The following is a 13498-nucleotide window of genomic DNA, read 5'->3' as shown; positions in this document are numbered from 1 at the left end:
CATGGCATTCTACAATTACAGTCATTGTAGAGGATTTTATTCCCTTTGCAAATGTCTTTTCACATATAATGCGAGGAGGATAGTAGAAGCTTAGTGTGACTAGGCAGGAATGAAGAACAGTGAAGATAATGTTCTAGGTTTTTCAAAATGCAAAGATTTGAAAACCAATTCATGCTAAGTAGTGCCAAAGTTGTATCTGACTAGTCTTCCTCTTTGCTTAATGAATCAGGGTGACATTGGAAAGAAGGCAGCAGAAAATGGTGACAAGCAGATAAGTTCATCCCCCTCATAATTGGAGATTGAGATCCTGCAGTGAAGTTGACTGGCAGGTTGTTTATGGGCAGACAAAAAGAAGCCGTTTATATCAATATGTGGCTTGTGAATGAGAGGGCTGGGAGCATTACTCCCCATACCACCATTGGGAGCAGCCATATCACAGCGGCTTCTATGCTATTGCTTGCAGCATATGGATGGGCCCTGATATGGCTTTTTAAAAGGATTAGACAAATTCTTGGGAGATGGGTCAATTAGCAGCCAGAATACCTAAATGGAACATCCACAGTCAGAAGAGGCATACTTTAAAAGGGCACTTGGCTCTTGGGAGACAGTTCTCGTCTTGGTTCGATTCCACAAGGCAATCCTTGAAACTATTAACTGGCAATCTTATTAGTGAGTCTTTCTTTCCCCATATCAAATAGTCAGCGATGCCAGATTTACTACAGTGGTACCTCGGGTTAAGTACTTAATTCGTTCCGGAGGTCCGTTCTTAACCTGAAACTGTTCTTAACCTGAAGCACCACTTTAGCTAATGGGGTCTCCTGCTGCCGCCGTGCTGCCACAGCACAATTTCTGTTCTTATCCTGAAGAAAAGTTCTTAGCCCGAGGGTACTATTTCTGGGTTAGCAGAGTCTGTAACCTGAAGCGTATGTAACCTGAAGTGTATGTAACCTGAGGTACCACTGTATAAGTGAGTTAAAAATCAATGATATACCAGAGTGTCAGTTGCTCTCCTTAACAGAGAAAAGAAATTGCTGCGTGTTTTAGTGTATGAAAGTAGCCACCAGGTGTCAGCAGCCAGTAGCTTTTTCTTTGCAAAAATCTAGCGCGGCTGTTTTTAAATAGCTATTTCAGCTGTTGGTCACGCAGATTAGTGTAGATTTCTTTGATCAGGAATGAATCCTCTCTTTTGAGGCGTTGGAAGGAGAGAAATCACAGATCTGCTAGAAAACTGCGCCTTGTAAGCGATCACTAAATTGGGAAGGAAAGCTATGCCTACGTTTCTCATGCAGGCTAATGCCGAGAATGAAAAATGTCTTCTGTTTAAGCATCTGAAGATGCTATTTTGGCCCACAAGTGCTACCAGAATGACTGAATTTGCCTGAAAGTTTGTGGCAGTGTCACAGCACTATTCTATGCTTACGTGGAAGTACGCTCCATGGAATTCAATGGGACCTATTCCTAGTTAAGTGTATGTAGGATCACATTATTTTTTTTTGCCTGCCCTGCTCTTCTGCCTTGCTTAAATTATGCATGATAGGTTAAAGGCATAGCAGTATGGAAAATGAGGGGAAAGGTCGCAATCCTTTTCTTATTTAAAGATTAAACAAAGACAACTGACAATGCACTGCCAGAAGTCAAGACAACAACAAATAGTCTTTCTTTGGGTTTACTTTCAAAGATACAAGTATTATAGTTCTACTGTTGGGATTTGTCTTTTATAGTAAATTGCAGTGAGAAGCCAGTGAGACAAGGAGAGGCTGCTCGGCTGCTGTGTTAGAACTACATCTGAGCGGCAGTACAAAGAGAGAAAAAATTAAGAGTGTAAAAAAACCAACCATGCTTTTATTGAGCATTTATTACATCATTCACTACATGCCCAGTATTAATCAGACACTCTAAGAAAAAGGTGTGCAAACTGCACCGTTAATCAATAAGAATATCAAAATGGTATCTTCTAGTCTTCAGCAAGTTAAGAAAGCAAATCACTATTCCATGGGTTTCTAGTCTGCTTGGCTCTGATTCCCTCAGAGGTAGTCAGATCACTTCATCCTAGAAGGAAGGGATGGAGGGGAAAAGACAGTTATTGGGTGAGATCATCTGGAGATGCATTCAGACTACTAACCTCCACCCAAAGGTTGTGCAGCAAAATCCACTTTGCAAGATCCTTTGGCCAAATTAGAGGGCCACATTGATACGGAAATTGTAGAAAAGCAAGTACTACTATTCACTTCTCTTTTTAACCCATTTTCTGATTGCTTTCTCTCTCAGATTGTCTCCAGGCTGTCAGTATTTTGTGGTAGGGATTAACTCTGAGATTTTCTTTCAAGTGGATATGTTATGCTAGGGCCACATGACACTTTAATTGTGCAAACCGAAAGCATCTGCATTAATCACCTGCGAAATACTGACATGCCTGGAGGCATACCTAGAAGATGGAAGTACTCAGTGCACGACAAGAATCTTTGCTCTTGGAGAATACTACTTCCAGCAACATGATCCACTCTATTGTGGGAACAGTGCAAATAAGAAAACCGCTTTCCCTATCCTTCTGGATTTTGGAGCTTTTACATTCAAAGAATAATCTCAGTGCTCGCTTGCTGACGTTTTGAGCCTTATTAACCCCCTCCCATTTGATAGCCTCAAAAGGCTTTCAAAGCAGCTTGCAGCGCTGTGAAAACGCAGTAGTTGCAATAAAGTCACATTTAAATGACAAAGTCTGTCGCCTGAAAGAACATGTCACAAAAAAACCCCAACCTGTCAGCAATAAATTGGGAAAAACCTGTCTACATGCCCACATTTCACCATGTAAAAAGCAGCTCAATAATGAACACTCCTCTCTAGGAAGGAAGTTCGACAGATGGGAGGAGAATGGAGTGCAACTGTTGTATCCACCCATTTACTTGACGGCTAAGAGGCAGAGACACTTTAAGCTGGGCTTCCTTAGCTGATCTTAAAGTACATGGGGGGGGGGGAGGCAGATTGAGAGGTCCCCTGAACCAGGTGTGATATGTCCTCAGGTGTCATGGGGCCAAACTTGTTGACACCATCTCACAACACACTTTATCCTGCAAGGGGCTTTGAAAATGGGATGACGAGCAAAATGGAATTCCTCTACGATTCCTCTTTTTAAAAAAAATAAAATAAAATTATTTATTTGGTTTTTCAGATTAAAGTTTTTCAATCACATATTCAACATACAACATAAAAACAAGGTTCCAAAGAATCTCCTGGACTTCCCTCTTCCCTTTTGTGGGTCCTATTGTAAATCATTTCCTCCTGCATCTTTCATAATAATACAAATATTTTACATCTCCATTATGTCCAAAATTCCCATTAAACTGCAAGTGTTATTCCAGGGACATCCAATTCCCAAGAGACTGCAATCTACTCCCAGAAAAAAATATGGAAGTGATCTACTAATTTTTGGGGGGCGGGGGGAGTTCAGAGTTGTCAAGCTTTTTTTAGGGGGGCAGTGCAAAGTTTTTGACTTTTTTAGGGGTTCAGGTCAAAGTTCACCTTTTTTTAGGGGGGCAGGCCAACGTTGTTAAGGTTTTTTTTGGGCCTAATCCATCAACTTAATCTGCCATTCTTCTCTGGTCTGGACTTTATCTTCTTTCCATGTCTGGGCCAAGAATCCCTCTACAATTCCTTTTACCTGTCCTCAGTAACTACACTAAGTTGCTTAAAAATGAAACCTTTGTCTTAACCCCCCAGTCCTGGGTAAAAACCCCTTAAATACATTGGAATGAAGCATGATAGTAGACCATGGAGGTGAGCGTAGAATTCCAAGCAGGTGAGAGAGGGAGGAGGGACAGATCTCCCAGTCTACTTTGTGTGCTGGCTGCTGAGGAAAGGAAACTCATCCATGTGCTCTACTCTATTCCACTAGCTTGTTTGGGAAAAGGCTTTTCCCAAACTGGCTTGCTAACTAGTATTTACCGTATTTTTCGCCCTATAAGGTGCACTGGCCCTGCGGGAACTCCCGCCGGGCGCGCAAGGCTTGCGAACACCTCCGGAGGGCGCCCCGTGCTTCGTGCTGCAGGCTGCCACCCAAGCCTTGCGCGCCCGGTGGGAACTCCCGCCGGGCACACAAGGCTTGCGGATAGCTTCTTGAAGCGTGGAGAGCGAGAGGGGTCGGTGTGCACCGATGCCTCTCGCTCTCCACGCTTCAGCGAAAGCCTGCATTCGCCCCATAGGACGCACACACATTTCCCCTTCATTTTTTTTTTAAATAATATTTATTAAAGTTTCAAAAGAAGAAAAATCACATTAATAAAAAAGGAAAAAAAATTAACAATAAAAAGGAAAAATACAAAGTAGAAAAAAGAAAAAAGAGTTAAAAACAATTCCATCTTTTCTTCACTTCTTTTACGTTTACTTGTTTCCCGGACCTCCTCATACCTCCCTCTTTTGTATTTCAATTCAATTTGTTAATCCAACAATTCCTTTCCCTCCTTTATTCCTTTCCCTCCTTTTTCCCCTTCATTTTTGGAGGGGAAAAAGTGCGTCCTATAGGGCGAAAAATATGGTACATGCTAGTTGGTGAGGAGGGATTTCCCACGTTTGGACAGAAACACTGGCTGCCCGCCTCTTAGTGCGCTATTATGAAGGCTTATTTTTAAGGCTGTTCTAGAAGTTCCTTGGTATTCATGCCTCTGCCTTTCTCTCCTTGAGTTGAAATTAACATTGTAAGCTCCTCCGGGCAGGAACCTTTTCATTAAGAACATCATGTAAACCATGTACAAATCAGTGCTGACTATGACCCAAGCTGGACATACACAGTGTCTTAAAATGGCACTCCTAGACTCAAAGAGCACTAGCAGCATCAACGTTACCTTGCTACTTCATGTCATCCGATGCCGGGAAATTACCCCTCTTATTTTTGCTTTGCTCTAGGACTTTAATATTCCCCTCTGCTTGTGTTTCTCCCACCATGTTTGTAGCATGGCACTGGTAAATGCCCTCGTCTTCTTTTGTCAGTGGGTTAATCTGGAAGGGAAACAGACACACAAAGAAGAAAAGGTGAACCGCAGCAACCAAAAGGGTTGGTTCATGTCTGTACAATTCATAGATTCAGAATTCATGGCAGCTGCCACAAGGGAAGACTGGTGGGTTTTCCCCAGGGATATTCTGCAACACTGATGCAATAACAATGGATTTATACCGGATGGTCCACACATCATCCTGCTCTATTTGTTGTTCAGCAATGCTGCTCCACTACAACAACAACAACAACAACAACAACAACAACAACAACGATAATTTATTTATACCCCGCCCATCTGGCTGAGTTTCCCCAGCCACTCTGGGCGGCTTCCAATCAAGTGTTAAAAACAATAAAGCATTAAATATTAGAAACCTCCCTAAACAGGGCTGCCTTCAGATGTCTTAAAGAGAAGATAGCTGATTATTTCCTTCACATCTGAAGGAAGGGCATTCCACAGTGTGGGCGCCACTACCGAGAAGGCCCTCTGTCTGGTTCCCTGTAACCTCACTTCTCGCAACGAGGGAACCTGCTGTACGGAGAGGCACTCTTGAACTATATAGTGCAATGGGAACTTACCAAAACCCAGCCTGTGCTCTCATGTTTTGAAGGACCACCTCGGACCTGCACTGCCATGTTGACTCTGTCTCCAGGAAGTTCTTCTAAGAGCTTCACTCCCTTTGGGGATTCCGTGACCTGCAGAGTTTTAGCAAGGTGAAAACACAGTAGACACAGGCTTTAAGCCCAGATCCGATTGTGAACCCCACCCTCCATGAAACTAAGCTTTCCCTGGGCCATAAAATTGGATGCTGTTTTTGCATTTGATGTTAGAATTCCTGCTCCATGATTGCAGTCATGGGATTGTTGTCTATCACATGACAGTGTATGTTTTGACTCCACGGAGTTGGAAGTGACCGAGACAGGATATTTGTGTCACTGTGTTCCGTGAAGTAGGACTATTGTCCTTTGTTCTTTTTCTCTTTGCTGTCTGATGTTAGAGAGAGAGGGAGCCATGTTGCAGTGCTCCGTGTGTGTTGATATGTAAATAAAGTAGATTAGCCAAAATGCTGAGTTGCTGAGGTCTGTCACGCGCATGATGCACAAACTATGCAGATCCCTAAGTGTGCCGGTGTTGGTTGGCATCGGTCGCTGTGATGTTCAGGCAGAAGAAAGCTTTTGAAGCTCCCGAACGAACGACCAGGAGGGAGGGAACATGCTAGTCGGGCATGTGTCTCTGCCAGGGTCCTACATGAGTATAGGGCTGAACTCCTGATATTTGAATCCCCTGGTTCCTATTGCTAGTATTGTAAGCAACCTAGAGTGGTGCAGTTATACCACTTCAAGCTTGTTCGGTAGAGCAGGAGACTTAATCTCAGAGAAATGGGTCTGAGCCCCATGTTGGCTAAAAGATTCCTGCACTGCAGGGGGTTGGACCAGATGATCCTTGTGGTTCCAACTCTACAATTCTATGATTCTAAATTTGATGTAAACATCTAGGCCATCTGAACTTCTTGGTTATGAGAACAGCCTTCCTTAAGCTAGTGCCCTCCAGATGTTTTGGTAGAGGCTGATGGGAGGTGTAGTTCAAAATACCTGGAGGGCAGTTGTAGGAAAACCAAGATCTGGAGAGGACAACAGCGTATATATCAGTTTCCAGATCACTGGCTCTACCTGAAAGTGAAGCTTCATCTTCTATAATAAATTGATTTTACAAATATAAAATTGTAACAATATAACCACCCACATTTAAAGATTCCTCCGAATATCTAGACTTCCCACCTCCCCCTCCATGGGTCCTAACCTTTTCTGCTGCATCTTCTTCAATAGTCCATATTTTATACAACTCCATTATCTCCACAGTAATTGCTACATTACAAGTGTTATTGCAATCCTGCTAATGTTTTCATCTGCTTACAGTGGTCTTCAATATAAATTACAAATTTTCCCCATTCTTTGTTAAAGTTTTGGCCTTGGTTCCTGAGCTTTCCGGTCAGTTTTGCCATTTCGGCATAGTCCAACAGTTTAATTTGCCATTTTTCTCTGGTTGGGACTTTATCTCCTTTCCATCTCTGGGCTAGTAACATCTGTGTGGCTGTTTTTGCATACACGAAAAGTCTTTTCCTTTCCCTTGGAATATCAGCACCTACAATTCCTAATAAAAAAGCCTCTTTTTTAAAAAAATAAAAGTTAATTTGAACATTTTTTTCAACTCATTATATATCATTTCCCAAAATGACAGAAGCTTCAGCATCTAACATAAGAAACAAGGCTGGCTCAGCTCTAGATCTCTACCCCACAAAACACTTGGCATCTTTCACATACCTTCTTCCAGGTGATGATGGGTGTTGGGACTGCTTTCACTTCACAAGACAGGTAGACTTGGGCTCCAGTTACATTGTGAATCCTCTTTGGGGGTACAACAATAGCGGGAGCTGGAAGAGCAAGGGGGAAATACATGCATTTCAGAATAGCAGTTTCGTGGGCTTGTCATATATGTTGTCCTTTGGCATAATGAGTTTTCTATAGAATGGGAAGCTAGCTAAAAAAGTGATCGGCTACACTTTTTGTTGTGCTTAGAGTATGCTAATTCTTTGTGTTAAGGCAGGGCAAACAAAATGCATCCATTGGCTTTAGGACCATGTTTAGTTTGCTGCTGCCCTGGAAAAAAAATATCTGTCCAGCAATTTATAGCATGCCACATTTACAAAATCTGAACACCATAAACTGCTACTTTTATTTCATTTTGTTCATCATCCAAGCCCTCGCGGTTGTGGAGCTGAACAGAAAGGAAAAAGAAAAGAAAAAGAAAAGGCTCCGATTATCCAGCACGTGGAGCTGTCTCCCTTTCTCATAGATTCAAACTGTGTTTCCTCATACTGGACCCAAACTGCTTCTGTATAGCTTTCTTCCTGCCGCTATTGAGCTGTTTGCAAGTTGATTTCGGACCCTGAAAAAAACACTATTTAAAATATATAAAAAAATGTAAATCGAGCACGAAGAGAGGGTGCATCAATTAATATTTGGGACAACCAGAACAATGATGGGAAAAGTAAAACTTGAGCTGGATTTTTCTGCAAGAATATTAATTTCTAGGTATTGAAAATATTTGGAGGGTCTCTCTATAAAGGCACGGTATGAAAAGTTGTCATTTCTAGCAGTTTCTGAGCAGCTAACCACTAAGGTGCAACAATTTAGGGGACACATTTAAAAAGGCAAATTTTTCGCCATTAGTGTAATGAGGTTGGCTTGAGATTCAGGAAAACACCTTCGCCCAACTCCTCCTCCTCTTCTTGTAAGGCCTTGAGGAGAAGCACCTGTTCCCTCAGTTAGACCAACCACAGTTTGTCTTTATGTCACTACTGGACCAATTTGCGTTAGATTCAAGTATAGCTTATTAAAGCTAGCCAAGATCAAGCTACGGTTTCTAATCCTGGCTTGTTTCAGCAGACGGCAGTTGAAACAACCTGCTGTTCCCGTTCCTATAAAGCTACTTCTGCCTTAAGGAGGAGGTGGGGTTGCGGGCTATCACGACCCCTCCACTTGCGCGGGGCGGGTGGTCAGCCCTGTGCGATTGGGGGCATTCCCGGCCGCGTCACTGCCCAGGCAACCAATGGGGGTGTGGCCTGCTTGATTTAAGCAGGACGCATTGGGGAGCTCTCCCCTTTTCATGCTTCGAGCTGCTCCGGTTTTCCCACCCTCCCACCCTTTAGGTTTTTCATCTCTTGACCTTGCTATGGACTTCGGTTGGTCGCCGTTGAGGGGCCTGGTAGAACTTTTTCCACTTGGCAAATTGGCCCGGGCCATTGGGTTTTCGCCTACCTCATAGCAAATCATCACAACTTTGTAAGGTTTGGTGGTTAGGCATTGGAATATTGCTGGAGAAGAGAGGTGGGGAGGTAGTGCCATCATCTCCCTCGCACATTGAAGGGTATTCCGTTAAAGGATTCTGGGGGTGTGCCCCTGTCCGAAGCCTGGGGAGGCTAGGGCCTAAGGCACAACCCCTATTGGTGACCCCGGGAGAGCTCCTAGTTGATGTGCATCACCAGGACTCCCCCTACTGATGGTTAACCCTTCCCGGACTCCCTGCATGACGGGCAGGAGTCAGATATAGTCAGTTAGGTCCAATGCCTAAGCCAATACAGTGGTACCTCTGGATGCAAACGGGATCCATTCCAGAGCCCCGTTCGCATCCTGAAGCGAATGCAACCCACGTCTGCGCGTGCCACGAATCGCCACTTCCGCGCATGCGCGTGACGTCACTTTGAGCGTCTGCGCATGCACGAACGGTGAAACCTGGAAGTAACGCGCTCCGTTACTTCCGGGTCGCCGCAGAGAGCAACCCGAAAATGCTTATCTTGAAGCTACTTCAACCCGAGGTATGACTGTACCGCTCACAATCTGTAGGCAATAAAATTGTGGTCTTTTTTTAGCCCATTAACCTAAAATACTGGTGTCAAGTGTCTTTATTCAACCTCCGGGGGGGGGGGGCGGTTGAGACCTTGCCACGCAACGCAAAACGTATGGTTTAGCGTTGCATTTGAATTGGGCTAGTGGGTTGCAAGTATTCTGCAGTTGCAGCCAGTTGTGATGTTCTTGGGTGTCTACGGTCTGCTCACTGAGCAGAAGAGCTTTCATCGCTGGAGGAAAAAATGCTGCGATGTCTGTGGACCAACAAAGAGCTTTTCATTGAGCTGAAACTGGTTTGAGAGTGGGGGATCACTGTCTGTGAAGCACACGCAAATGTATTTTGTGTCGTGGTTGCTTTTGATCAAGGAGGTTTTGTGATACAACGGCAAAACCTTATTAACCAGAAGTAAGAAGGAGCCGAGCGTGCCTTGCATACCATCAGAAGCGAGTCCTCTTTCAACCTAGCTTCACTTCTAGGAATATCTCTTGGGGGGGGCTGGGGGTGGCAGAGTTGCGTTTGTCTGCCAAGCCTGTGGCACAACAAAGGGAACACAACGGTTCAGGTGTCTTCATTTCCCTACATTTCCCCTCGTTTTATTTCACGCAGAGTGCTTTGTTGGCGGTATCTATGGCAACATTTCAGAACAACGGCAAGCCTCTTTTGCGGGGACACCCTGGCAAAATTAAGCCAATTTTCTTCCGGCTTTTACGACGCCGAGGAAGACGCGGGCTCCCTGGATTCCCTCGGCATTAGGCCTTTCAGACGGCAATTATCTCAGGGGGAGACCTCGGAATCAGTCTCTGAAAGCACAATGCCAACCCTGCTAGAGTTCCCATCTATATGGAGCTTAGCTCCTTGGAATCAACATGGCGGCACGTCTTCCATGGGGCTGCTGCCATCGCACCTGCCACCCGCCACAGATGCTGGGGGAATAGAGGACACGGCAGAGGATGCCTTAGGCTCAGGAAATAGGAAGGACACGGGGCTTTCTCCTCTGTTGGCACCAGTCCCTGGCTACACTGCTCTTGGGTGGGTGGGGGGAGAAAGGAAGGCCATCTGTTAGGAGCTCTCCCATCTGTAAAATTACCATTGACAAATGAATATTTGTATTAATGCTACTTAACTGAGTCTGTAAGGAGATGAAGCGTCCCATACAGAATGCAGAGTAATTCCCTTTGGATCCCAGGATTAATACCTGCTGAGTCCCTTCTGTTCCAAGATTTTAGTGTGTGTGGTTTTTTTTTTTTTTTGCAGTGTGTATGTGTCTAATGGCATAATTGTTCACACCTGCTTTGAGATGCGGTTGCCCCGCACACACGCTCCACGCGGCTCGTGAAAGGGAGCGCTGAGCAGAGCCTGGGATGCATATAGGCTCCGCTTAGCGCTCCCTTTAAATAATATTTTTTTCCTTGAATTCCCCCTCTAAAAACTAGGTGCACCTTATGGTCAGGTGCGCCTTATGGAGCGAAAAATACGGTATGTCCTACACTCAAAGCTCTTTAATGAAAAGGCAGGATCTAAATATCATCAATAACGAGGCTGATTTCAGTCCTCTATATTTTAATAAGATGCTTGTGTGTGCATTTCTGCTGTATTTCAAAACCAGCTGGGGACAGAACCTTTGATCCATTCTCAAACTTGACCATTACGAAGGCTTTCCCCTGTGGCTATTTTGTCCCTTTGCTCTGGCTCTGATCACTACCTCTCTCTCTCTCTCCCTCCCCACACTACAGAGTGCACTTCTATAAGGCCGTTTCTTATCAGCACAATTTCTCACCGCCACATGTCAACACAATTCTTTCCAGGCGCAATCCACCCCGGCCCCACTACAAAGACCGACTGTACAAGCTTTGTGCAGGGAGCTAAGCCAAGCTGGGAGGCAGATGGAGACACCCGGGCTGTTGCTCGTCTCTTGCAGCTTATCCAAGACTCTAGGCAAGGAGGGAGGGAGTGCAAATTAGCACACAGCGCATCCTTTCCTGGAACTCCTTGATAATTACCATTTGCTGAATATGAGGAGCTGTCATATTTATTGAAATTAGTTAAGGCTCCTGCAGACAATCTGTTTATTCAGCATCCATCCATCTTTCCTTGCACAAAGTGCATGTGGTGGTCAGACTATGTCTGGTCTTCATCAAGCATTTGTTCTGAGTGGGTATAGCATAATGAGCATTCATCCCAATTTGCTTGTGGGGTGTTTCCATGTCTTCCTAGCACACCACGTACAAGGCTCCATCCAACTGTCTTGGGACGCTACTCCAGATTTGTGTAGGGTTTACTCCTTTGCCTTTTCTTCTCCTGAGGACATCCCGCAAGGCAAAAGTTTAGGATCAGAGTTTTCCTTCTAGATCGGCTGCCTGTGAGAATGTTGAGGATAGTAGGAGAGGATATATTGATTAAATATTATCCTTCCTCACTCTTGCTAGTGAGCTAGTAGCAGAGCACATTCCCTTGTACATTGCGGGAAGTTAGTTGATGCGTTCGTTAGAACCATATAAGTTGAGCAATCCAGTCTGGCTTGTCCAGATAGGATTGTTCCTGGTAAATTCCCCTTTAGTTCCCTCTTAAAAACAATAATGATACGACAGTCTTCTTTTAAACGTAATGGTGAAGTTTACTTACGTTCAGTTCACAGTACAGTGGTACCTTGGGTTACATACTGTCAGGGGTTCAGGAGCAGAGGCAAGGGCAAGGGAGGAAACAGAGAGCGAGGGAGAGGAGGCAGAAGAAAAGATGAGTGATGACGACGACCCGAGATCTCCGAGTCTTTCCAGTGAATCAGAAGATTCACAGAAAGGAGCACCAGTGGCCAGGGCAAGGGGGGAGCCTAGGGGGACACCCCAGGAAGATAGAGCCAGAGGGGACTCAGAGGGGAGCAGTTGGAAATCAGGACCAGCGTCACCGCCAGAGAGCAGGGAAGAGGAAGGGCGCCAGGGATCAAGCGCTGGCAGCTCACAACAGGGGGGAGGGCACGAGTCAGGAGTGGCCACACCTCCATCGGGGAGCGAAGAAACGGTCAGACGGAAGGTGGAAGGTTGGGCGCGCGTGCCAAGTTCAAATGCACAGGAAGGTGGCGCAGTAGGCAGCCCGGAAAGGGAGCCAGGTCCTAAAGCCCGCCGAAAGGAGGGAGAAGAGTCAGGGGGGTCAGCGTCAGAGGAATCCCGGAAGGAAGAGACCCCGGGGGGCAGAGGGACCCAGAGAAGAACAGTCAGGCGGAAAAGGTGGAGCAAGGCTAGGATATTAAGTTGGTGTACAAGGGGCGGAGACTCAGATGGGGCTTCGCCGATCTAACCATGAGACGTAGAGTTGCACGCAGCAGCTTGAGAATGGAAACTGTAACTCAATAAAGACTTTTATTTAATGATCGCTGGCTAGCGTGATCCTCTGTGAGCTAGGATCTGGAAGCAGCTCTGACAGTAAGCCCCATCTCTTAATTGTGGGCATCTACGTCCTCGCGGAGAGGAGAGAAAGAGGGTGCCTACTAGCGAGCTCACGAACGGCAGACAACATGACGGCCGAACAGCAGATAGTGGAACTCAGAGAAGCAGTGACACGACTGAATGCCGAGGCTCTTGCATCCAGGAAGAGAGAGGAGGACGCAGCTGCCGCCTACAGGGATCTCCAGGTCAGGTTGGAAGTGCTTACGAAGCAAGGGCAACTGACACCCAAACCGGAGGGGATTGGGTTGGGGAGACGAACAGGCGGTCTGGTCTCTCACTTCGATGGGAATTTGCAACAGTACCCCAACTTTAGAGCAGATGTAATGTGTGCACTGCAACTGCTGAACAAAGACTTTAGAGATGAGCAAGAGAAGGTGGGATTCATCATGTCCCATTTGCATGGAGATGCTAAAGCATGGCTGCGCAATTTGTGGAGAGATAAGGATCCGGCGCTCCAAAATGCGGATGCCTTTATTAAAGCGATGGATGGGTGCTTTTTATCAAGCATTGACGTGGATCTTGCTCGGGAGGAGATACATGGACTGAAGCAAGGGAGGGCCAGCGTACGGCAGTACCATGCCCGCTTTTTCGCTTTGGTCAGTGCCCTGGAATGGGACAGAGATTCGGCTCCTGTAAGAGACCTGTTTTGGGAGGGATTGCACGGCT

General features: G+C 45.5%; 1 protein-coding gene across 1 annotated transcript in view; it reads right to left on the bottom strand.

Moving 5' to 3' along the window:
* Nucleotides 1-1813: 1813 nt before the first annotated feature.
* IGFBPL1 (insulin like growth factor binding protein like 1) overlaps nt 1814-13498 on the bottom strand; it is a 43832-nt gene continuing 32147 nt past the window's right edge. The window contains exons 2-5 of the mRNA XM_080987005.1: nt 7307-7416; nt 5564-5680; nt 4836-4989; nt 1814-2049 (exon numbers count right to left, since the gene is read on the bottom strand). Coding sequence (XP_080843131.1) covers nt 4840-4989; nt 5564-5680; nt 7307-7416 — 377 coding nt within the window. The 3' untranslated portion in view covers nt 1814-2049; nt 4836-4839. The remainder of the gene's footprint in view (nt 2050-4835; nt 4990-5563; nt 5681-7306; nt 7417-13498) is intronic.

The sequence above is a fragment of the Podarcis pityusensis genome, assembly GCF_964106645.2.
Source record: "Podarcis pityusensis genome assembly, chromosome: 17".
Classification (NCBI taxonomy): domain Eukaryota; kingdom Metazoa; phylum Chordata; class Lepidosauria; order Squamata; family Lacertidae; genus Podarcis; species Podarcis pityusensis.
This window is presented reverse-complemented; position numbering and strand designations above follow the sequence as displayed.